The sequence below is a fragment of the Neovison vison genome, chromosome 4 (assembly GCF_020171115.1).
Source record: "Neovison vison isolate M4711 chromosome 4, ASM_NN_V1, whole genome shotgun sequence".
NCBI classification, from domain to species: Eukaryota; Metazoa; Chordata; class Mammalia; order Carnivora; family Mustelidae; genus Neogale; species Neogale vison.
In genome coordinates, this window is record NC_058094.1 from 143,052,651 (window position 1) to 143,077,522 (window position 24,872).

Here is a 24,872-nt window from a genome sequence, read left to right on the forward strand (position 1 = left end):
AAGGAGGTCCGGACTCTCCTTCCAGTGAACCTGGGTCAGGTCGGTGGTCGGCTCACACCCCCTCATTCCCACTGGCTCCATCCCAAAGAAATGGAATTGTGGAGACCAGTTCTGCTTGGCCAACCAGCACTACACCCTACCTGTCAGAAACTGATGAGTTCTCCTTCATTCTGGGAAGAAACTCTCCAAGAGGGGAAAGGGAGCCAAGAATCCAGAGGCCCGAAGTCACGTCCTCTTAAATTAGTCTCCTCAGGAGACTCCCTCCGGCCGGCTTCAGTTATGCTGATAAGCCATTGAGGGAATGGTCCCAACGTGGGACGGTCTTGCAAAGGCAGGAAGGCCCTGCTTCACCAGGAAGGCCCTGCTTCACGTATGTGGCCTGGTTTGAGAGGATACTGTCTTCCCCTGGGCTGAAAATTCTCCATAGAGCTGTACTTCCGTGGCTTGTAAAACCCTTTGTCTCTTAGAAGTTTGTTTTTAATTCTTATTAGAGGGCATATGTTCCTCAGCCAGGATTGACTTTAGACTTATCAGTTAGTAACCAGGTTTTACAAAAAAAATGTTGGAACACAGCAGAGATCTCAGTAGAAGATAAAATTGCCCAAAATGCACTTTGCCATTTTTTTTTTAATTGAGGTGAACTTCGCCTAACAATTTATTTATTTATTTGGGAGAGAGAGAGCAGGGGGGAGGGGGTGAGGAGAGAGAGAGAGAGACTCAAGCGGACTCCACACCGAGCGCAGAACCTGACCCAGGGCTCGATCTCACGATCCTGAGATCACAGCCTGAGCTGAAACGAAGAGCCGTGGGAATTCAGTCGACTGAGCCACCCAGGTGCTCCCTCACCTAACACTTTCAAAGCATACAGTTCCGTGGCAGTGAGTTTGTTCCCAATGCTGGATAACCATCACCTCTACCTAGTTCTAAAACATTTTCGTCACCCTCAAAAGAGCCCTTATACCCACTAAGTAGTCCCCCTCCCACTGCCTTCTTCCCCAGCACCCCGCAATCACTGATCTGCTTTCTGTCTCTGTGGATTTGCCTGTTCTGGATATTTCTTATCAGTGGAATTCTACAACACGTGGCCTTTTGTGAACTGTTGGGTTTTTTTCCGGACCGTTGTCTTCCCCCCAGTCTCTATGCCAAGCTCAAGGAATGAACTCCCTAAATAGCCAAAATGAATGAAAACTCCCCTCTGGAATTAGTGGTTAAAATGTCCCACAAAAGTATCTTTCAGTCTTTATAACGATGTCTCTACTCTCGAAAGCACGGGGCCGGGCATTGCCGTGGACTCTGCCCTGCGTGCTGGACGGGCCCTGGGGGAAGGAGGAGTGGAAAGGCCTGAGCTCCCGCAGGCGGTCCGGACCAGGCCCGAGCGGACAGCTCCGGGAGCCGGGCCCATGCAGTTTGCACGTGGCCATCAAGCCAGGGAATGGGGGTGGGGGTGGGGGTTGTGGCAGGCCCCCTGACCCACCCAGCCCTTCCCAAACACCGACTGCTCAAATCAGCCCCCAGGGGAGTCCACGGCCTCTGACCACACCTTGTGAGTGCAGTTCAGGAAAACCCAAGTTCATCTGCCAAATTCGGGATACAGCCCTGACTGTTCCGGGCTTTTCTTTCTGCCTTTCCCTAATCGCATCTGGGCGTGCTCTCTTAAAGGGGAAGTGGTGCGTTCTGACTGGCCAGGGCCCTCAGCCAGGAGCCAGGAAACGGCTCCCACGAGTCGCGTCGCCCAGCGTGTCACTGGCTCAGCCTCCTTATCCAAACGGCAAGGCTGTCTCCCCGGGATGTGTAAGTGTGAGCGCAGGGCCCGCCTGCCACACAGGATGGCGTGGGGCTGGGCCCAGGTCACGGAAGAGAGAGCCCGGCAGGCGGAGCGTGCTGTCAGCCCACGATCCATTTAGCAAGTCCGAGGTGTAGCACAGACCGCGCTCTGGGGCTGTGGGCTGGCGCCGGAGCCCCAGACAGGGCTGAGGCATGCGGGGGGGAAAGGAGCTGCCTCAGAAAGAGGTCAGGAGTAGGAGGCTGGGTTGGGGACCAGTCTATTTTGGACAGCCCTTCTGGAGGCACTAACCTCGGGGCCTGGGAAGGAGTGGAGTGGAAATTTTTCTGGCACACCTCCCCTAGCCGCAGGAACCTCACCCACCCGTCACCCCCTCTTCTCTGCACCTCTGTGCAGCTCACTTAATGCATAGACCTCCCCGGCCATCAGTTGGGTCATTTTTATATGTAATTTGCATGAAGAAATAGTTCGGGTCTCTTGCCCTCGAACTTTGAAAATCACTTGACACTCGGGACTTGTGATTTTTCCCATTTCCTACTTGGGGGCGGGGTGGGTCCTCGGTCCCGGGTGTGCCCACAGCGGGCCCTGGGCAGTTGCTGCTGGCCGGCCCCCCACCCCCCAACCCCGGGTAGGCTGGCCGGCTCCCTGGGGTGGCTGGCGGTGTACCTGCCCTGGTTTCTTGCTCAGGTTTTGTTTCCTGTGTGCCCACGATGACGTAGAGGAGAAAGCTCATACCGGCTCACACACAGTCACTAACTCAGTCACTAACTCACTAGCCACAAGCAAGTGACTGACGGTCCGAAAACAGACCCTCCGTCTATGTTAGACAGCCTTCTGCCCGGGTTTTTGTGCGTATGTGGTAGTCAGTGGGTGATCTTCAATCAGGTAAAAAGGCTTTGTTCTCCCCAAAATAATTCAGACCTTCCACTCCTGAAGAAGGAGGGCAGGGGCAAACAGAAGGGGGCCGGGAAGAGACAAAACAAGTGTGTGTCTCTGTACGCACATATTGACAGGGTACAACCACACCCTATTTCAAGACAACTTCCTGTTTGCCACTGCCAACTGCCACTCCAAGGAGAACAGAAGTGGTTCCGTTATTAGTGGTTGCTGCAGGACCCCAGCAGCCTGTGGGGTGAGTGGTTCTGGGTGCCGCCGTGGGCTTCGCAGGGAGCTGAAACCTCGCAGCTTCTCTTGGAAGAGGCTGTGGCCCTGCACTCTGGAGACTGGAGGTCAGGACAGAGACAAATCGAGCCCCGGTGGCCTCTCCTTCCTCAGCCTGTGTTTTGTTTGTTTTTTTTTTACAACAGTGTGCTCCCAGAGGATTCTTGTACATGGAATCGTTTTAATTCAGGGGCAGGGAGAAGGAGCTACCCACTTAGTAAGGCTATGCCTGGTATTTTTTTAAAAAGTTGACGTTTTCATGCGGATGGGGAACTTAAAATAAGTGAGTTGGCACTTATCACAGTAAGTGAGTTGGTCACTACCTCCTCTGGGTCATTGATCCTCCCAACACTCATTTCTTCGACGCTGAACGCAGCAAGTGCCTATTAGGGCAAGACACAGGGCCGACTGCCAGGGATAAGAGGGAACGAGGCACCTGCCCTCGAGGTGATAATGTCAGGACGCCTAGGCCAGTCAGCCAGGGATGACAGCATGAGATGTGTGGCGAGACAGGGCGCATCAGTGTCTGGGGGGGGGGCACCTGCCCGCTTGCAACCCTATGACGTGGACAGTGTTGTTCCCATTTTATAGGTAAGGAAACTAGGGCTCGGGAAGTGGGTTACATTATCTGCACAGTCACAGAGCTAATGGGTGACAGGTCTGGGATTTGAGCCCAGATCCTTCCGATTCCAAAGACAGCAGTGTCTGGTCCACATTTCCTGTGACTCCCAAAGCTGGCACAGAGCATGAGAATCACCTCAGTACCTTTCTTTTTTTTTTTTTTTTTTTAAGATTTTATTTATTTATTTGACAGAGAGAGAGCAGGAACAGTGGGGAGGGGCAGAGGGAGAAGCAGGCTTCTCGCTGAGCAGGGAGCCAGATGTGAGACTCCATCCCAGGACCCTGAGATCATGACCTGGGCCAAAGGCAGATGCTTAACCGACTGAGCCACCCAATGGGTACCACCTTGGGACTTTTAAAAAAATATAGATTTGGGGCACCTGGGTGGCTCAGTGGGTTAAAGCCTCTGCTTTCGGCTCAGGTCTTGATGCCAGGGTTCTGGGATCGAGCCCCGCATCAGGCTCTGTGCCCGGCAGGGAGGCTGCTTCCTCCTCTCTCTCTGCCTGCCTCTCTGCCTACTTGTGATCTCTGTCAAATAAATAAATAAAATCTTTAAAAAAAAAAAAAAACAGATTTGGGGGCCTTGGTCTTGCTGCACCGAGTGGTCCTAGAGATAGGGGTATGGCCTGGTCCCTTTCTCTACCTCTTGCTGCAGGATCCTCCCCACCTCCTGTGGGGTGTGGACAGGGCATGCCTGTGACAGGGACTCTTGAAGCACTTGCCGCTGGGGAAAAGCTACTGATGGGAAGATTCGGTCCAGCTGTTCAGGTGTTTTAGACATTGGGAATCCCCATTCGCATATCTTCTCCCCAGAGACACAGCAGTCCATGCCTCCTGCTTCACCCAGCTTCCAGCTGCCTGTCACACCTGTCCCTGTGGCACCCTGGGGCGGGGACGAGGTTAGCTGTGCCAGCCTAAGGTAGAATCCAACAGCTTATCCTAAAGCCAGAAGCCACCAGTTTCCGCCTAAGCTTTGGAGGTTCCTGTGTTTGGACTCGTGCGGCTTGTGCAGTGGGTCTGTGGGGTGGTTGTTGGAGGCAGTCGTTCTGATGGAAGACTTAACACCTTACAGAGGAACTTCTCAACCCCTCCACTACCGTGTTGGCTCTGGGCACATGAGGACAGCCGGGACCACAAAAGGCCTGGTATTATTAAGAGAATCCAGGCTCTGGCTGCAGGCGGAGTCCCACAAGGCAGGAGGGCTAGTCCTCGGGTCCTGCCGGCAGCAACCTTCCTCCACCACTCAGGGTGACCACGTGGTGGCCGGCCCGGGATCTGGAGTGTCCCCCATCCTGAGGGAACTCTCTGGCAATGACAGTGTCTCGTCGCGACCATCCCAGTGCGTGGCACACAGTGTCGTGCCTAGGAAATGCTTTACATGTGAATGAACGCGTGAACGGGGGTGACTTAAACACATTTGACTCCTTCCTACCTTTGTATTTGCACCTGTTCGCCCTCCTTCGCCCCCTCTGAGATTAAGGATGTGTTCGTAGTTGTTTTTGTTCGTTTTGATTTTTTTGTCTTACATGGACTTAAACAGCTGTAACAAAACTAACCCTATTAAGCAGTCCATCCTATATCCTTGTCTTTTTCCCCATCCGTCTACATTATGTATTCATATAGATGTGAGTGTGTGTGTTACATTTTTTTTGTTTTTGTAAAGTAATGATTCATGGTTACACATGATTTGTGATATTTTAATTTCCTTGTGGGCTTGGGCACATGATCTCACATACACCTTTCCTTAGGTTGGGATAATAATGACCCTTGTTCCTGTCATTTTCAGTTGTTTTATTATAGCTCGTTCAGGTCAGTTGTGACATTTTTTACTATTGTAAACAGTGCCACACTGAGGCTGTCTTTGAACTTTTTTGCAGTGGGGGGAGGGGGCGAATGATTTCCTTGAAGTTTGCTTTCCAGACTATAGCTACCAGATTACCAGATCAAAGGCTATGGATTCCTGTTTGGTTCTTGCTATCATCACTGGTTGGTCTCCAGAGAAATGTCATCCCTTGAAAGTACCCCAGCAGTGTCTGCGTGAGTTTGTTTCCCCAGAGGTCTATATTTGCTGTGGTTTTTTCTTAGAGCTAGGTTTGGTGCCTCTTGAGGACTGGGGTTCACCCCTGAGGGCTGATGGAAGTATTTTAGGGCCCTGGAAAGTCCCTGGGACTCCCCAAATCATGCCCAGCAGGAGGTGATGCCAGAAACTTGCACCTTAGTATAAATAACCAAGAAAAGGAGAGGGAAGAGCTCACGGGGGAGATAAAGAGGATCTCAAGTTCTCTAGCTTCAGAGTTGTGTCTCAGGCCAGCTCTGAAAATGGGAAATGCTTTGTGAAGAATCATGGGAGAAGCGCGTTGCTGCAGTGTAGAGGGGAAGAGAACGTCCAAGCAGGGTGGCGTGGTGTGGGAAGAGTGTTGGCTTGGGCTGAGTGGACATGGGTTCTCCTCTCAAATGGCAAGGGCTGCATGACCTTGGTCTTGTTTCATAACCTTGCTAAGCTTTCATTTTCCCGTCTATAACAAGGAGGCTAACAGCATCCACGTTGTCGGGCTGTTGGGTAGATTGCGTGAGCTGAAAGGCAGGAAAGTAGCTTGCATGGTGCCTGACGCAGAGGCACTCAAGAGCGCCATCTCTCTTCCTGACTGAATGAATGGACAGAGTGACCAGATGACCAAGAAACCCAGCTAGAGCCTGGAGGGATTTGAGAACCAAGCTGGCATGACCCACCAGCCCACAGTGGCATTTGTCTAGGTGCTGCAGACGGTGCCCGCTGCCTGGCAGTAGGAGGTGAAAAGGGTAAAGAAGACCCAGTATACGCTGATTGGTGGTAGGCACCCATGCCTTCGGGAGCACTTCCGCTCAGGCCGCGGGATTTTTTTTTTTTTTTAAAGATTTTATTTATTTATTTATTTGATAGAGAGAGATCACAAGTAGGCATAGAGGCAAGCAGAGAGAGAGAGGAGGAAGCAGGCTCCCTGCTGAGCAGAGAGCCCAATGCGGGACTCGATCCCAGGACCCTGAGATCATGACCTGAACCGAAGGCAGCGGCTTAACCCACTGAGCCACCCAGGCGCCCTGGGATTTTTTTTTTTTAAGATTTTATTTATTTGACAGAGATCACAAGTAGGCAGAGAGGCAGACAGAGAGAGAGAGGGAGGGAAGCAGGCCCCCTGCTGAGCAGAGAGCCCGATGCGGGACTCGATCCCAGGACTCCGGGATCATGACCTGAGCCGAAGGCAGAGGCTTAACCCACTGAGCCACCTAGGCGCCCCGGCCCTGGGATCTTTTAAAGAGGTCCTCTGGCCTGAGGAGGGAGGAGGCATTCCAGAGGGGCTCACAGCACTCTGGCAGAAGACACGGCTCTGCCTGCCACAGTCCCTTGACTGTGTCTTCATTTCATCCCCTGCTGAGAATATCCCACCAGGTCAATACACTTCCCCTAACCACCATGGCACTACATTTAGTGTCCAACGACCATCGTGGCAAATGAGACCGCAGGCTCCGATTCTAGCCCCCACTCTGCCACTTAATTGCCTTGTGACTCCAGACAAGTTTCTCTAACTCGGGCTGCCTTCGTGTCCATGGCTGTAAACCGGAGACTACCTGCCTCAGGGGCAGGGACGCAGGGGAGGTGACAGGTTCCCTGTGCCAGGGTCCGTGCTGCACCCCTCACCTTCCAGCTCCAGTTTTCTTTTGGAAGACGGTCACTTGGAATTCGGGGTTGTCCTTTATGGATGGCATCCCGACTGCGGCTCCTACTGCAGATGGAATCCATTGATAAAATGGAGCCGGGCTCATCATCTGCCAAGCACTTGCCCTCCAAGCTGGGGGCCAAAAGGGAGTCCGTGCTGCTGAATGAGAAAGCCAGAGGCTAGCCTAAGCCCGAGTGAGCCGACACAACCGTGAAGGCCACAGGTGACAGCGGTGCTCAAAGTCTCCTGGGAGGGGATGGGTCCCCTAAAAGCCATATTGGAAAATTCAGGACAGTTTCTTTCTAAAGCTGGTATAGGGAAACACACTGGGTGTTGGTAGCTGGCTCAGCCATTCAATGAGGCGTCTGCGCTGAGGCTTTCAATGCAAGATATCCATGCTGTGAGTATGAAAATATCTCAGTGAATAAGCATGGGGTGGGGGAGGTCCGAATTTTTACTGAAATGGAATTGCTCAAGGACCAGGTGCCTCCAGTCAGTGGAGAGCAAGGGAGAGAAAGGACTGTGGAGACACCAGGCTCCCCACACTTACCAGAGATTTCCAGAACGCTGGGAGGCGATGTCTGCAAGCCCGCTACTCAGCTGGTCTCCAGCTGGGCGCACTGGAGTCACACCTGGATGGTTAAGGCCTGTAGGTGAAGCAGGTAGTCAGCCTAGCTGCTGAGACCACGGTCTGGACTTCTTGTGGCAGAAATGCAAAACAAGTAAAAGGATTTGGTCTTCGGTCCTGGGGTCCCCAGCTCCTCCAGGCCGGGGCCTCAGGCTGTGGGCGTGGGACTGCTGACCAGGACCTAAAAGGCATCTCTTTCCTCTTCCTAAGGGAGCAGGAGTGCCGTGCAGGAATGCCCATACAGGTGGGCGGGATGGGGTGGGGGTCCCCCTGTCCACTGCACCGTCTTCCAGGACTGTCGGGTGGTAGAGCTCAGACCACGGGCTCTGATGTTTTCTAGCGTTGTAACCTCGGGCACGTTCTGTCTCTGAACTTCATGCCTTTCATCTGTGGTAGAGAGCTAGTAATAATACCTCTCATAGGGTATTGAAAGAATTAAATGCTCCAAGGGAAATCAAGTTTCGTAGACTGCCTGATACAGGGGACTTTCTTAATAAATTATTAGTAGTGTTGGCCAGAGGACTGAGGGGTGGGACCAGAGGTTGCTAAGCCAAGATCAGTCACAGATGTTGTTCTTGAACTTACTTCCGTACGGGTGTTCTCACAGTGACTTTGTTTCCACTTTAGTAGTAAGTGCAATATTTATTTATTTATTTATTTATTTTATTATTCGTATTTAGCTTTAGCACAGTAGATGGGTTTGGTCTTTCTGTCCAGAAAGAAACGCGTCATAAGAGCGATGAACTGTTGCAGTCTTTTGCTTTGGAAACGATCCCTCAAAGAAATAATCCTAAAACACTTTTTAAATAAATTACTATTTTTTTAAAGTCAAAAAAGAAAACCAAAAAACCAGATAGTAAGCACATGGCTTAAAAAGTGGCTCAATAATATAGAGCAATGATTGACTGTTACCTAACCATTTTAAGTGACCGGTGACCGGTATATGAGAATCAGTAGGGTATAAATAGAATAACGGTATTTGAAAAAGAATAATCCAAAACAGCAATTAATTGCCGTTTTGCTAACGCATCTATTTACATTAACAAAGAAAGAGGGGCGCCTGGGTGGCTCAGTTCGTTAAGACTCTGCCTTCGGCTCATGTCATGATCTCAGGGTCCTGGGATGGAGCCCCGCGTCAGGCTCTCTGCTTAGCGAGGAGCCTGTTCTTCCCACTCTCTCTCTGCCTGCCTCTCTGCCTACTTGTGATCTCTCCGTCAAATAAATAAATAAAATCTTTAAAAAAAGAAAGAAAGAAAGAAAGAAAAATTGGAGAAAAAGAATTTTTCTCTAAAAAAATTGTAAAAGTCTATAATGTATTTTAATAGTGAATAAAAAATTCAGTGTTCTATCAACTCTTCCTGGGCAGGGCAGCTAGAATAAATATAATTATAAGGATCTACCTTGGGCTGTCCCTTGAGCAAAACAGAAAAATATAAGCCCAGGGTAGGTGAGGACTCGTGTCAGAATGATTGTCATAAATCTGGAATGCTTTACCCAAGGACATTGCCCCCGCACAGAGTACCTTTTTACGAGAAACCGGGACCCCGTCTGCCTCTATCAGCAGCCCACCCACCTCTCCACCAAAAGACAAAACCATGTGAGTTCTGCACGGGCGGATCATCCCAGACTAGAGAAAACACCGATTGAATAGGAATTGGATCTTTCTGAAAAATCTACTCACTCCGCGCTACCCAGGACATCAGTTCTCCCCATTTTCAAAAGCTTCGCCGAGTGAAGTGTGCAGCTCGCCTCCTAAGGGAGGCTCTGATCACTGTGACCTGGGCTCCCCACTTTAAATCCGTACACAGCGTTTCTCGCTCGTACCAGTGGCCGCCAAGCTTGTTCTCGAAGCTCAGGGGACAGAAGTACGGGTCTCTTTGTGGGGGACCTTGAAAGAGTGATACATTTACTCCTGTCTGAACAATAAGGAATAGTTCAATAGGAAACACTGCTTTAATCTGTTTATTACAATTCAAAATCACACATTTTTAAAAAATTTAAGGGTAAAGGGCTATCTTCAGGTTTTGATGAGTAATTCTCTCCTTTACAACTTGTTCTTCTAATTGGTCATTTGAGGAGAATTTATGGAACTAAAAACCAAGAAATAAGCGGATCTGTTGATTTCTTTTTTTTCTGTGAATTCAGGAGTGGAACGTGTTGGCTGGGTCACTAAACAGAGTTCCCTGAGAAGGTGATTTTAGAATCATTGGTGTGGCTCATTCATTTTGTCCTTAATCACACCCTTTCTTGTGATTTATCTTTGTTTACTATTATTATTATTATTATTTAAAAGCTATAATTCTAGTAGAGATAACATACAGTGTTATATTAGTTTCAGGTGCACAATATAGTGATTCAACCATTCTGTACGTTACCCCCTGCTTATCAGGACAAGTGTACTCTTTTTGGTTTTTTTAATAGGGCACGCGAGTTAGGTGAGGAGCAGAGTGGGAGGGAGAGAAAGAATTGTAGGCAGGCTCCACGCACAGCACAGAGCCCAGCACTGGGCTCTATCTCAGCGTCCTGAGCTGAAGTCAAGCGATGAACACTTCATCGATTGAGCCCCCCGGGATATACTCTTAATCTTAACCAAGTATACTCTTAATCTTAATCCCCATCACCTATTTCCCCCATCCCCCCCCCCGCCCACCTCCCCTCTGGCAACCATTAGTTTGTTTTCCCTAGTTAAGAGTCTGTTTTTTGGTTTTTTATTTTGTTTCGTTTCTTAAATTCCACATATGAGTGAGATCATATGGTATTTGTCTCTCTCCATTTACTTGTATTATTTTTAACTCTTAGTTTAGCAAAACAGAATTTCTCTTCGTTATCAAAGCCCACCTCTCTCCCAGAGCTGAGAACTATTTCTGCACATCCTCTCCCCCCACCCCCCCACCCAACGCCACTGTGTCAGCTTGAGCAAGTGATCAGCAAGTGAGTAAATGAAAATGTCAAAAATGTCAAAACAGTGGTGGTAAACATCAGAGTTGTATTTTCATTCTGGAAACCTCCGGAAGGGCAGCAGGAACTATGGATTTGAAGTGAGAAGACTTGGTTCTGGTCTTGGCGTGGCCCCCAACTGGCTTCGCCCTGCAGGCTGGTAACCGATAGCCCCTGTAGCCTCGTCCATCAGCACGGAGTTCGGACCGCTGACTTTCGATCCAGTTCAGATCTTCTGTGATTCTGAGTCCTGCACTTCCTAATTTCCTGGCTCCAAATCTTGCTCGCAGTACATCCCATTTCCTGTCTTCCTGAGAAGCCACTCGGCCCCCTGCACACGGCACAGAGGCCCATTCCTCGCGTAGCCATTGGCCCTGACCTTGGCGAGTCACCTCGCCGCTCTGGGTCTTCTTTGACCAGTCAGCCATGAGGAGGGTGGAGACGCCTGGCTGCTTCCTGCCTGTCTCGCAGGGGTTGTAAAGGCCAGTCCAATTTCACAAAGGATGAATTCCTCCAAGGAAGACCCTGCCTGAGTAAAATATTTCAATACTTCAGCAGTAATTATTGCCATAATATTCGGGAATCATGAGGGATGAGGAGAGAAGCAGCAGGTGTTAGTATCCTTGTATTTATGGTAATGGAGAGGCAAGAGACCTTAGAAGCCAGCTAGGGACCCTCTTCATTTACAGATAAAGACACGGAGACTGAGCCTGCTCGAGTGGCAGACTCCAGGCCCAGGACTGCAGGGTGGCTGGAGTCAGAGACTCGGTCCCTGGCTCGCAGCCCAGGGTTCTCCCACCACTTCAAAACAGATGCCCTGGGACCAGCTCTTGGTTTGTAAAACCTACAGCAGAATGGTTCTGGGACCGAAGCGTGGATGGAGGGTCTGCTCTGACTCAATGAAGAAAAACTACCCAGGAAAGTTCCTGAGTATAGGCAACCTACATGCAGTGGTCAGGCAGAAGTACCCTCAACAATCAGATGGTGCTCGAAAATCCGCTTCTCCCCCAGGCCCCACTTCATCAGAGGACGAGAGAGAGTCTGCATGAGACAGTGTGGCAGCCCATCAGTGTGAGGGAACTCAGAGAAACCCCCAAGAGCCCATTCCTGATCACCAAGTGAACTTGGCTTTCTCCTCCTAGGTCAGGTACCCGGAATAACTTAACTGCCAGAAATGTCTCACTCATGAGAAAAGCCTGATACCCAGCTTGGAGATGGAGGGACAACATGGACTGTCATTTTCAGCTCCCATCTTGTTCATTGTCACGTTCAACCCAGATTTCCAGATCTGTGATATCTAGTTCTTCCCATCAGGACATCTTTTTTTGGGGGGGGGTTATTTTTTAAGTAATGTCGACCCCCAGGGTGGGGCTTGAACTTACAACCCCAAGATCAAGAGTCGCGTGCCCCACCGACTGAGCCGGGCGGGTGCCCCACATCGGGACGGCTGATGTAATTTTCTTTATTTATTCAGCACTTGAACGAACAGCCCCCCCCCACTGTATGGGGGCCCCAGAGAGCCAGAAGGAACTTAAGATTTCAGAGCCTTTGTCTTTTGGAGGTCCAGGATTCCTTCCCATAATTGTGTACGAAGTTTTCGTGCGTGTATAAGTGCACGTTTTTCTTGAGAGGGGGTTCCCTAGCGTGGATCAGACCTGTTACCCTGCAACAGTTAAGGACTTTACGTCGTGCACCTGTCATCCTGGTCAGCATCCCCATCCTGCCCAGTGAGTCGAGACCACACGGGCTGCCAATGGGAGAACAAGGGAGGCATATCTGCCGAGAACGCTAGTATTTTCTGTAGAACCTCAGGAAGCTGTGCCCATCCGCCTAGACCCAGCCCCATATCTGTGACTTCTCCCTCAAGCACGGATGTCCTTCTGTGGGTCCGAGGCCAGCAGCTGGGGCCTGGCCCTCAGTGAGCCCTGGAGAGGCCGCAGGGGCACGTGGACAGAAGCCAGGCCACTTCCTGGCATTCAATGACCCTTTCATTCAGCCCTCCTGGTCCTTCTGACCTTCATGCTCCTGCTGGGGGTTGGGGTGGGGAGGGGGTCAGGTTCAAGAATTTCCTATTTGTTCTCTTGAGAGCCCTGCTCTATCCGCTGCCGAGGGACCTTGTGGCCTCCGAGGAGCTGTCTGGGGATCACTTGGGCTGTATGGTTGCCCCATGGTGTTCTGGGAACACCTGGTTCTCTGCTAGTCCTTTGGGGCTGGTTTTGCAGAAAGCAAGCCCAGTGGACGCCTCCTTGAGAAGCCGGGTATTCGTTGAACGTGCCATTTGATAGAAACATTCAAAACGTCGTCACTCCTCGTTGGTGGGATAGGAGCAGATGTCCAGACAGAACGTAGTCAGAGCTGGGGCTTTGGGGTCCCAACCCTGCAAGATAGACGCTTTTCTTTTTGCCTCTTGTGTATTTGAGTGTGCGTGAGCGTGTGGGGCTCGCCTGCTACCCGTGATGTGCTGAGTTCTCTTCTTTCTTCCTCCGCAGAGAGAAGACACGGGTCAATGTGTAGGCCTTCTCCCTCTCCGGCATCTCCACCCTCCAATTCCAGGACATCGTTAGTACAGGTGAAAACTAAAGCCTGTCTCAGCGGCCAGAACTCTGCCAGCAGCACCTCAAAGCCATTCAAAACGCCCAAAGACAATCTCCTTACCTCCAGCAGCAAACAGCACACGGTCTTTTCTGCAAAAGGATCAAGGGACAAACCATGGTGAGTGTCGGGCGCTGGCAGCCCGGCAGCGGTCTGTCCTGGGTCACCGCAGGAAACGGTGTTTACCCTCTGGCTTTGTTCCTGGGATTTGTCCAGGAATTTGGGGAATGAGGAGGGAAGGGCAGAAAACCAGAATGACGGGACTAGGGACGAGAAACCTAAATCCCGAAAGGGCACACGGGGCCTTAAGGCAACGCATGCCTGACAGGGGAAGGCTTTCTGTCCCTGAGAGCTGAGCCAAGCCGTGTCTAAGAACAGAGTGCCAGGGAAGTATTCCTCAGTGAGGCGGTCGTCTCAATTTTCCGCCCCAGTGAAGAGAAGCACTGATGAAAATAATCAAAAGCAGGGACAGTTTGCCCAGCGGGGAGTGAGGCCCTATGAGGCGGGCCCCCCACCGAGCCTCCGCTCCCGGATAGCAGCCCACAGAGGCAGGTAATGGGGAGTTGACCACTGAAAGGAAAAGAGGAAATCCAAAGAGAACGTCACCCCTTTGAGGGGTGGGAGAGGGCTGGTTGCAAGTGACTGTGGAGAATCAGAGGCTCTGGGTTCGTTTTGTTTTGTTTTTATCTCAGTCTTTACCCAAAAGTCAGGGAAAGGTCACCTGTGGAGTGGACAGATAGGAAACGAGACATGGAAAGGAGGACAGGAGGCAGGGGGCGAACGTCTTCAAATTCGGACAGCCCCAACGTGAAACATTTAAGGGACTGGCTTCTGACAGAGCCTCTAACCTTCTCGTTCAGGCATCGTGGAGGCAGACGAGGGATAAGTGTGGAGCCTGCCTCATTTGTATATTTAAAGAGAAAAAGTGTTCTGTTAATTAATGATAGTTAATTACACTTAAGTTCATACCTAGTAAAGCTGTGGACTAAAATCATCCATCAATTAGTTTGTCACCGCTCACTGGAAATTATGATGACTTTGTAAAGAGCTAATTATGCCAGATCAATTAGAGAGCCTCTTGTGATAGAGTGGAAAGGTTTAGACACAGCTGTCAAGGAGGGGAGTTACCTGTCATCCAGGTGGGTCTCGTGGGCAGGCTTTGTTCTCTCTGCTTGTTAGGATCCCAGGGCCATCCTGTAGGAGGATGGAGCAGGTTAGGGAAGGCCCAGCCTGAGAGTGACGGTGGGTGGCCCCTGGACCCTGAGAGTGACGGTGGGTGGCCCCTGGACCCGCTTGCTCAAATGACATTTGCCACATTGGTTGATACACCCTCCCTTGTATCCGTGACCTCAGCAGCCTCAGGTGTCTTGATAAGCACATGCACACTCTGGCCATCACTGCCCCTGTCCAGATCTCAGCTGGGTGACCCTGGGCAAGTTGTTCCATCCAGTGTGCCTCAGTTTTCCTCATCTGTAAAATGGGGCTACTGAGAGCTCTACCCTGTGGAATTGCTGTGAGGCTCTAGTGAGCTAATTTTTATAAAGGCAGCAAGTGCAATGTCTGGAGAGGAGCACGCATTTGATATACTGGGAGGATAATGTTACCATCCTCATTGTCATCTGTGCCAAAGGTCAGAGCTCCTCTAAATGGTGACAAAGGTTGGGAAGTCAAATCTCTCTGCAAAACTAGAGAAATGAAGTTGAAAATGGAAAAGGATCAAGTCCTTTCTTCAGAGTCCAGAGTACTGAGAAACCACTGGAGAGAGCTAGACCAGGGGCCCGGGAGGAAGGAGCCAGAAGGAAAATCGAGGGTCACTGAAGATCATAACATGAACACAATGGACCACCGATGATAGACGTCCCAGCGGCATGAGACATGCTCTAAGACGTCCAAGACGTCTCCTCAGGGAGACCGCTGGGTTAGATCAGGCCCCACACTCCATTCAGACCAATGCCACATGCCCTCATGTGGACCGCTGTGGGCCAGACCCATCAGCCCAAGCAGGGTGGTTCTGGAAGTCGCTGAGAACATTGGCCAGGGCCCACAGAAGAGCAGCCAGAAGGATTGCAAGGAGGGAAATCCTTCTTAGGGAAAAAGAAGCTCCAGACATTAGAGCACTCGTCTTGTGTGAAGAGCGGAAACCTGGCTGGTGATTGCCCACCTTCAAGGAGGCAGACCTGAAGACTGACAAGGGGTGGGCTATGCAGGAGGCTTTCTCCCTGGCCTCTAGCCGAGCTATCGGCCCCCAACCCTCCATTGCCAGGAGTGTGTCAGGAAGGCTGGGAAGACTTTTCTTGGAGACTCGGAGGACTCTGCCTTGGTTCTGGCAGGCTTCCCTGGAGAGCAGTGTGAAAGAGCCAGCAGGGAGCTGGGGGCGAGAGAAGCCAGTTCAAGTCCGGGCTCAGCCAGGAATGTTCTGTGTGACCTTGAACAAGTCACTTCACTTCTCTGAGTCTCCTTTTCAAGCCTGAGTAGTTTGTGAGTCTAAGTCACAGTCATCTCAAAAATTTTCAAAGCTTCCTCATTGCCTTCTCAACTAAGGGTTAGACCCTCTACAAACTGGCCCCAAGCTTCCCCACTGTGTCTTTCTTTGGTACCTTTCTAGAATATCCATCCATCTGTCGTTACTCAATTTAACATTTAATAAGCACCTACTATAATACTGTGTGCCAATTCTGTAACGAGGCCTATATATAAGGTATATATGGGGGGCCCCTGATGTCCTCTATGACATCTTTGTGCAAATAGAAAAAAGCTTGGATACAGCCCTGTCCCAGAGTGCACTGTTGGCTAACTGTCTTCATCCCCTACTCACTTCCTCAAGCAGAAATCCTGGGCAGTGCATAACCTGTACAACTGCACACTGTAGCCATAGGGATGCAAAATTAAATAAGACAAAGACTCTCAGACTGCCTCAGTGGCTCAGTCATTAAGTATCTGCCTTCGGCTTAGGTCATGATCTCAGGGTCCTGGGATTGAGCCCTGTGTTAGGCTCCAAGCTCAGTGGGGAGTCTGCTTCTCCCTCTTCCTCTGCCACTTCCCCCACGCCAGCTTATATGCTCTTGTGCATGCTCCCTCTCTCTCAAATAAATAAAATCTTAAAAAAAAAAAAAAAAGACACAGACTCTCTTAGGGAGTGTGTAATAAAAAGAGACAGATGCTAACAGAGTACAACGTGTTAAGAACTAAGATACTGGTAGAACAAAAGATGGGCACCTACCCCAGTCTGAGGACTCAGGAAGGGTTTTTCAGAAGGGGTCACCCTAGAGCTGAATTTGAAGGATAAATAGGAATCATCTAGAAAAAGAAAACTAGATTCAAATAATGAATGTTTTATCTATTTTACCAACATGTTTTGGTTTTTTTTGAACTTTTTTTTAAGAAAGTGGGAAGAGGGTCCCAGGCAAAGGGAATGGACTGCACAGGGGTAGCTGCACGTGGGGAGAGGGGGGAGGTGAACCTGGGTAGGTGGGCAGGGCCATATTATGAAGTTCCGCTCTGTGTGCTAAATTCAGGGATTTGGACTTCCGGAAGGCTGCCCGGAGCTGCTAAAGGATCAGCTTCTAGGGGCCTGGGTGGCTCCGGTGGTTAAGCCTTCGACTCCTGATCTTGGCTCAGGTCACGAACTCAGGGTGGTGAGGTCGAGCCTGCGTGGGGCTCTGTGTTGAGCGCAGAGCCTGTTTGGGATTTTCCCTCCCTCTGCCCCCTCCGGCGCCCCCCACTACAGCAGCTTTCCGAGGTGGTGGAGCCCCCTGCCGGCTGTGTGAAGGATGGCTTGAGGCGCCACTCGGAAAGCAGCAAGAACAGTGAGGGAGCTTTGAATATCCCGGGTGAGGTGCGGGGACATTCTGCAGGCAGGCAGCGGCGCCGGCGTGTGCAAAAAAGGCCAGGTAGGAGAAACAGCGGGCAGAAAACCACCACAGGACCTCAGCGCTCATTGCACGCAGGGCTTGGAGTACGTGAGAAGAGCAGGATGCCGCTGTCCTCCCGGGCCGGTATAGCGGGCTGCCTGGTCCTGCTGCTGTCTCTTGAGGAGGATAGGAAGGGCCAGGGTTTAGGGTGGGAAGGAAAGGCGGGATTAAACTGGGAAGCCCATGCGTGTGAAGTCCAGACACCTCGGAGATGTGCAGGTTCCTGTCCAGACCACCGCGATAAAGTAAATAGCGCAGTAAAGCAAGTCCTGTGAATTTTGGGTTTCCTGGTGTATATAAAAGTTATGTATACACTACACTGTAATCTGTTAAGTGTGCAACAGCATTGTCGTTAAGAAATAGTGTATTCACCTTACGTATGGATGGATGGATGTATTTTAAAAGATTTTATTTATTTATTTGACAGAGAAAAATACAGCAAGAGAGAGAACACAAGCAGGGGGAGTGGGAGAGGGGGAAGCAGGCTTCCCGTCAAGCAGGGAGCCCGATGTGGGGCTCGATCCCAGAACCCTGAGATCTTGACCTGAGCCAAAGGCAGATGCTTAACTGACTGAGCCTCCCAGGCGCCCCACACCTAATTTAAAAATACTTTATTGTGGGGTACCTGGGTGGTTCAGTCAGTTAACCATCTGTCTTGGGCTCAGGTCATGATCCCAGGGTCCTGGGATCAAGCCCTGCATCCAGCTCCCTGCTCAGTTGGGGGCTTGCTTCTCCCTCCCCTCCCTGCTCCCTATCTCTGTCTCTCTCTCAAATAAATAAATACATAAATACATAAAACTACTTCATTGCTATGAAAAGTGCTCACCGTCGTCTGAGCTTTCGGGGCGTCGTAATGTTTTTGCTGGCAGAAGGTCTTGCTCGTGTGGATGGCTGCTGACTGATGGGGGTGTCGGTTGCTGGAGCCTGGAGTGGCTGTGACAAGTTTTTAAAGTAAGACAACAATGACATTTGCCACATTGGTTGATTTCTCCTTTCAAGAGGGATTTTTCTGTAGCGTACAGTGATGCTCAAGAGCATTTTACCCCCAGTCGCCAGAATTCCTTTCAACCCCGGAGACCATCCTCTCAAACACTGCTTTATCCACTAGGTTTCTGCTGTATTCTCAATCCTTTGCTGTCATTTCCACGGTCTTCGCAGCATCCTCTCCAGGAGTAGATTCCTTCTCTGGAAACCACTTCCCTGGCTCCTCCATCAGGAGCGACCCCTCCTCCGTTCAAGTTCTAGCGCAAGATCGTAACATTCAGCCACGTCTTCAGACTGCACTTCTCACCCTAATTCTCTGGCTGTTTCCACCCTCCTGTAGCTACTTTTTCCACCGGAGCCTCGAACCCCTCTTCATGGCATCTAGAATGGTGAATCCTTCCCAGAAGATTTTTAGTTCATTTGGCCCAGACCCCTCAGAGGAATCACAATCGGAGGCAGTTACAGCCTTAAGGGAAAGGTATTTCTTCAGTAGTAAGACTTGAAACTCAAGGTGCTTCCCCGGTCCATGGGCCGCAGAACCAGACGCCGTGTTCGCAGGCATGAGAACAACACAAATCGCGGCGTCCTTCTCCATCGGAGCTCTTGAGTGACCAAGTTCATTGTCAACGAGCAGTCGTATTTTATTTTTTTTTAACTTTATATTTTTTTATTAAAGATTTTGTTTATTTATTTGACAGAGATCACAAGGAGGCAGAGAGAGAGAGAAAGAAAAGGAAGCAGGCTCCTTGCTGAGCAGAGAGCCCCATGCGGGGCTTGATCCCAGAACCCTGGGATCATGACCCAAGCCCAGGGCAGAGGCTTAACCCCCTGAGCCACCCAGGGACCCCTAGCAGTTGTATTTTAAAAGGAATCTTTTTTTTTTTTTTTTTTTTTTTTTTAATTTTCTGAGCGGTAGGTCTCCACAATGGGCTGAAAAGTTTCAATAAACCATGTTGTAGACAGATGTGGTGTCAGGCAGGCTTCGGTGTTTCATTTAGAGAGCTATAGGCAGAGTTGATCTAGTGTCATTCTTAAGGGCCCCAAGATTTTTGGACTCGTAAATGAGCATTAGGTAGAACCTAAAGTCCCCAGGTGCCTATCGGGAGAGCCAGCCTGTCCTTTGAAGCTTTGAAGGTAGGCATTGACCTGTCTGTAGCCATGAAAGTCCCAGAAGATGGCATCTTCTCCCAGTAGGAGGCTGTTTCCCCTACACTGAAAACCTCTCGTTCAGTGCAGCCGCCTTCATTCATGATCTGAGCTAGATCTTCTGGAAGAACTTGTAGCTTCTCCATCAGCACCTTCTGCTTCACCTTGCTCTCTTACATTCTAGAGACACCTTCTTTCCTTAAACCTCATGAACCAACCTCTGCTCGCTTCCGACTTGTCTTCTCTTACTTCGTCTCCTCTCTCAGCCTTCAAGGAATTGAAGAGTTAGGGCCTTGCTCTTGATTAGGCTCTGGCTTAAGGGAGAGTTGTGGCTGGTTTGATCTTCTGTCCCTATCACTGTCCATATCCATGACCCCTAAAATGTTCTCCATTTGTCAGCAGTAAGGCTGTTTGGCTTTCTTATCATTCATGTGTTCTCTGGAGGAGCACTTTTAATTTCCTTCAGTAATTTTTCCTTTGCATTCACAGCTTGGCTATCCGGTGCAAGCTTTTGGCCTGTCTCGGCTTTCAACATGCCTTCCTTGCTACGCTAAAGAATTTCTAGCTTTCAGTTTAAAGTGGGAGATGAGTGCCTCTTTTTACCCCTTGAACACTTACAGGCTGTTGTGGGGTTAGTCACTGGGCTGATCTCAAGACTGTTGTGTCTCAGCGAATCGGGGAGGCCCGAGGAGAGGGAGAGAGCCCGAGAACGGCTGAGAATGAATGGTCAGGGGAGCCATCCGAATACGCTTGTTGCTCAGCTGCATCTGTGGTCTTATACGATGTGGTCTTATATGGATGCGGTTTGCGGCGCCCCGAAGCAATGATTACAATAGTCACATCAAAGATCGGCCGCTGCCTTCGGCTCGGGTCATGATCTCGGGGTCCTGGGATCGAGTCCCGCGTCGGGCTCTCTGCTCAGCGGGGAGACTGCTTCCCTCTCTCTCTCTCTGCCTGCCTCTCCATCTACTTGTGATTTCTCTCTGTCAAATAAATAAGTAAAATCTTTAAAAAAAAAAAAAAGATCGCCCATAACAACCATCATAATAATGAAAAGTTTGAACTACTGCAAGAATTACCAAAACGTGACACAGAGACACAAAGTAAGCAGGTGGCTATTGGGAAAATGGCACCGAAAGACTTGTTCGACGCAGCGTGTGCGAATTGCGACCAAGCGAAATGCACTAAAACATCCACATAGAGATGTCCAGTTGGTGGCGTTGGATGTGGGGACCCAGAGGTTAGGAGAGCGGCGTGGGCTGGGAATGGAGCTGTGAGAGTCATCAGTGTAGACACAGGCGTGGAGGCTGGAGGTACAGATGGGTCCTCCAGGGAAGCTTGTGTGTCTTGAGAGGAGCAGGGGTCAAGGGCCGAGGATGGTGAGGGGGTGGGGGGTGTGCGAGGGAAGAGGGTCTGAGGAGAGAAGGACAGCTGAGCTGAGATTCTTCCCACGACATCCTGGCCCTTCTTTCCTGGTCCAGATCCTCAGCGCGCTCACTGCCTGTCCGCCCGGCCACCTTCTCCGTGAACCCTGTGCCTCACCGGCTTCCGCCCTGCAGGCCCCCGATACGCTGACATCTTTTAATTCCCACAGCACTTCATGTCTAGCTCTCCTGCAACTCTGTCCAGGGTCTGCTCCAGGTTAGACCTCCTGCCACTCCTTCTGCTCCGTAGTAAGTGCCAGGCCTCACACTCGTCCAACTTGGTCCCCTTGTCGGTAAATATTTGTTGAATTGAATGAAATTGATCTGACCATTGAAAGGGTTTGTAAGATTTCTGTTCTTGAAGACAGTTAACCTTTTACCTACAACTGTTTGGACTGGCATTCTCCAGTGGAAATATAATGTGTGACACACGTGGAGTGGTAAACTTTCTAGTAGCCATGGTGGAGAAAGTGAAAAGATGACAATTTTTTTTTTTTTAAGATTTTATTTATTTGAGACAGAGAGGAGGAAACAGGCTCCCTGCTGAGCAGAGAGCCCAATGTGGGGCTCGATCCCAGGACCCTGAGATCGTGACCTGAGCCGAAGGCAGAGGCGTAACCCACTGAGCCACCCAGGCACCCCAAAAGATCACAATTTTTAACAGTGTATTTTATTTATCCTAATGTATCCACAGTCTTCTAATTTTAACATATCAGTGGGATCATTTTCATTCTTTTTTGTTTTCTCTACCAAGTCTTTGAGAGCCTGTATTTTACACTTAACGTACACTCAATTTGGGCAGTGCGTTTTCATCTTAAATACTTAACGCTATATTCAGACTTCGTAAACAACTAGAGATTATAAAATATGAATTCACATACCCAGGTTGTTCCAACATACTGAAGCATTTTCTAATAACTGAATCAAGTTCCTCAGATTGAATAAAATTTAAAATTCAGTTCCTCAGCCCTTTTTAAAATACTCTATAATGGGATGCCTGGGTGGCTCAGTGGGTTACACATCTGCCTTCAGCTCAGGTCATGATCCCAGGGTCTTGGGATCGATCTCCGCATCGGGCTCCTTGCTCAGCGGGGAGCTTGCTTCCCCCCTGCCTCTGCCGTTCCCCCTGCTTGTGCTCACTTTCTCTCTCTCTCTCTAACAAATAAAATCTTTTTTTTTTTTTTAAGTGCTCACTAGCCACAAACAGCTAGTGGTTGCTGCATCGCACAGATCTGGGCACCTAGGCCAGGCGACCCTGTGTGGGGCCCTCTGGTTCCTTGATTCACAGGTGCGTGACCGTGGCTCCTGACATCTCTGTGACATCACGCTCCCTGCAGGAGCTGACAGATTTCAGGGTGGAAGGCACGTTTGCCCAGCCTGGTTTAGCCAGCTGCCGCTAGGTGTGAGGTGGGGATGGGCCTGGTGGACGCAGGCAGGCCGTGCCAAGGATCCCCTGCCCCAAAGCAGTTCTGCCGCAGCCCCTAAAGGTTAGGAAAGCATAAGACTTGCGTGCAGGTGATGGAGCATGGCCTTTAGATTAGACTTAACAGGAGTTGAGGGGCCCCCTTTTCCAAGTAGCTCAAATCCCCATGTACGGCAATAAAAACCACCACTCCTGAGTTCAGGCTGACCTCCCGGTATCTCACTCAAGGTTAAAGGGCCTTCGGGTGTGTTGTTTTCTCCCTTTTGTGGCTGGGAGGTTAAAAAATAACTCTGCATTAGAAGAAAGGGAGAAAGGGGGCGTCCCTACGCCACCACAGCCCCCGTTCAGCACCGCCCAGATCCCCCCTCCACCAGTGCCCTGCCCTCAGGGGGCCAGCGGTGGGGGAATACTGTGTCACCTCACCCTCTCGATGTCCACCGAGCCCAGAAAGGCCGAGGGATAGTGGCAAGATGATTCTGTCCCTAGGTGGACGTCGAGAGGGAATTATGGCTGTTCGGCTCTTTTGAGCTAAAATGAACATTGCAGCCTTTACTTCTGAGCCCCCTGCTCAGCCAGGGGGCTCGCCCTGCCTAGTGAACCAGGTCGGCCCGTCTGACTTTCCCTTCTGCTGTCTCTCTGGCCACCCGGGGCCAGGAAGGGAGCCGCAGGGACACTTACACCTGCAAACCTGTTGGTGTGGGCAGGAGCGGGTGAGGCTTCCCTCCTCGCGTGGCTTGTTGCCTTCTTTTGGGCCTGATCCACCCACATGTGTGTGATGAATGCTGAATATGCCCAGCTATTAAAAATGCAGGAGATGAGCCTGCCGCCCCAGAAAGAGGATGAGCCAGAGCAAGAGAACAATCAGCAGGCTCCCTGGCCTCCTGGGCATGCCTGACAGTGAGGTGGGGGTGACGGGGTCACTGCCCTCCCTTAGGCAGGGCTACTCTGGACACCTAGAATGGGAGGCATGGCCTCCTGGAGTGGTGGGGGTTTGGGGGTTTGGGGAGTACACGTGCTCTTGAAGCCCTTCCCAGTGTCATATGGAAAGGCCCGGGCCCCACCCCATGGGAGAAATGAGTCTGGCTTATCTGGTCTTGCCTGGTGTTGGCATGAAGTGGGGGCAGGACCACGGCTTGTTATTAGTGGCTCCTGGAGGACATAGGGACTCATCTCAGGGCTCCCACTCAGGCTGGGAAACCCCAGACATCCAAATGAATGAATGATGCGTGAATGAATGAAGTAGTCCGTGACACAGAGCGGCTCCTTCTACCTCACAGAGATTTTTCTGATGCGAAAGGAAATGACGGGTATAAATAGCCATCTTTTTTTTTTTAATTTATTTTTTTTAATTTAAAAAAATTTTTTTTAAAGATTTTTATTTATTTATTTGACAGAGATCACAAGCAGGCAGAGAGGAAGGCAGAGAGAGAGGAAGAGAAACAGGCTCCCGGCTGAGCAGAGAGCCCCATGTGGGGCTCGATCCCAGGACCCTGGGATCATGACCCGAGCCGAAGGCAGAGGCTTTAACCCACTGAGCCACCCAGGCGCCCCCTACCTTTCAGGTTCTTGATGAGAAATCAAAGTGCCAGTTTCCATCATGGAATTGTTGTCTCTGTCCCAATGACAAGAGCTAGGAAGGGAGAACTGTGGTTCTGGGATGATAAAAAGGAGAAGCCCTTTGCAGTCTGGCAAGAAGGGGAAGGTTTGGTGCTTCCCGTACCACTGGCCGGTCTGTGTCTGTACCTGTGTCCCGGCGTGCACTTGACCAAGTCAGGAGGGAGCTGAGACGTCGTCGGTACGGCCTTGCCTAGAAGCCCCTCCCTAGATCCCACGTCCACATCCAGCCCCTCATACAAGAGATGGGGGAGGGGGGCGTTCAAAGGCCAGTTTTTACCACCAATGGTGCAGGTTTGAGTGGCGAGGGAGGAGGGGTGCGACAGAGGGTCAGGGGGGAGAAAAGTAAGACGGTGGAGGTTACCGGAAGGGGCCCCAGAGGGAAGGAGTGAGTGGGAAGAATAGCTGGTGAGAGATTGGGAGGGACAGGCCAGAATATGCAAGCATTGGGGATGGGGGTGGGGAGAGGATGGTGTCCTTTCCAGGACAGGCAGGCACAGGAACCGAAACATCTCAAAGGCTGCATGGATTTCCAGATGATTGAGATAAGGACAATGGACAGCTCCTTGTGTATTAGACTCAACTGACCTTGTCAAGTCACAGAAGGGCTCAGAAAAAAGGACCAGAGTCCAGGGGAGGAAACCAGAGATTTGGAGAGCTGGGGAAGGGGGAGAACAGTGTGACGGAGCCACCGAGTCCTCTGTGTTTGTGCCACACCTTGTAGCCCCACCCCTTTGAGCCTCTCGCCTGCTCAGTGATGAGAGGAGGAAGCAGGTGCACCCTGATGAAGAGAATGGCCAGAGCGGGAACCCCACCCCCGGATCTCTCACTGCCAGTGCCAAGATCAAGGGCGCCGTCCTTAGAGCTGCCGGAAGTCAAGCCCCATGGCTGCCCTTCTCTTTGCTGAATGAAGGCCCTGGGACAACCTTTTTAAGCCCCAGGCCCCTTACCTA

The 24,872-nt window shown here is 50.6% G+C and overlaps 1 protein-coding gene across 7 annotated transcripts in view; it reads left to right on the forward strand.

The window, feature by feature from the left end:
• ATXN7L1 (ataxin 7 like 1) overlaps positions 1–24,872 on the forward strand; it is a 237,772-nt gene that overhangs the window by 169,036 nt on the left and 43,864 nt on the right. For 5 of the 7 annotated variants that reach the window (XM_044245825.1, XM_044245826.1, XM_044245827.1 and 2 more), the window contains one exon: positions 13,315–13,537. In XM_044245825.1, the coding sequence (XP_044101760.1) occupies positions 13,315–13,537 (223 nt within the window). Of the gene's footprint in view, positions 1–1,706; positions 1,792–2,848; positions 2,916–13,314; positions 13,538–24,872 lie in introns of those variants that run through there. The other 2 variants (XM_044245831.1, XM_044245832.1) reach the window with 2 other exon arrangements.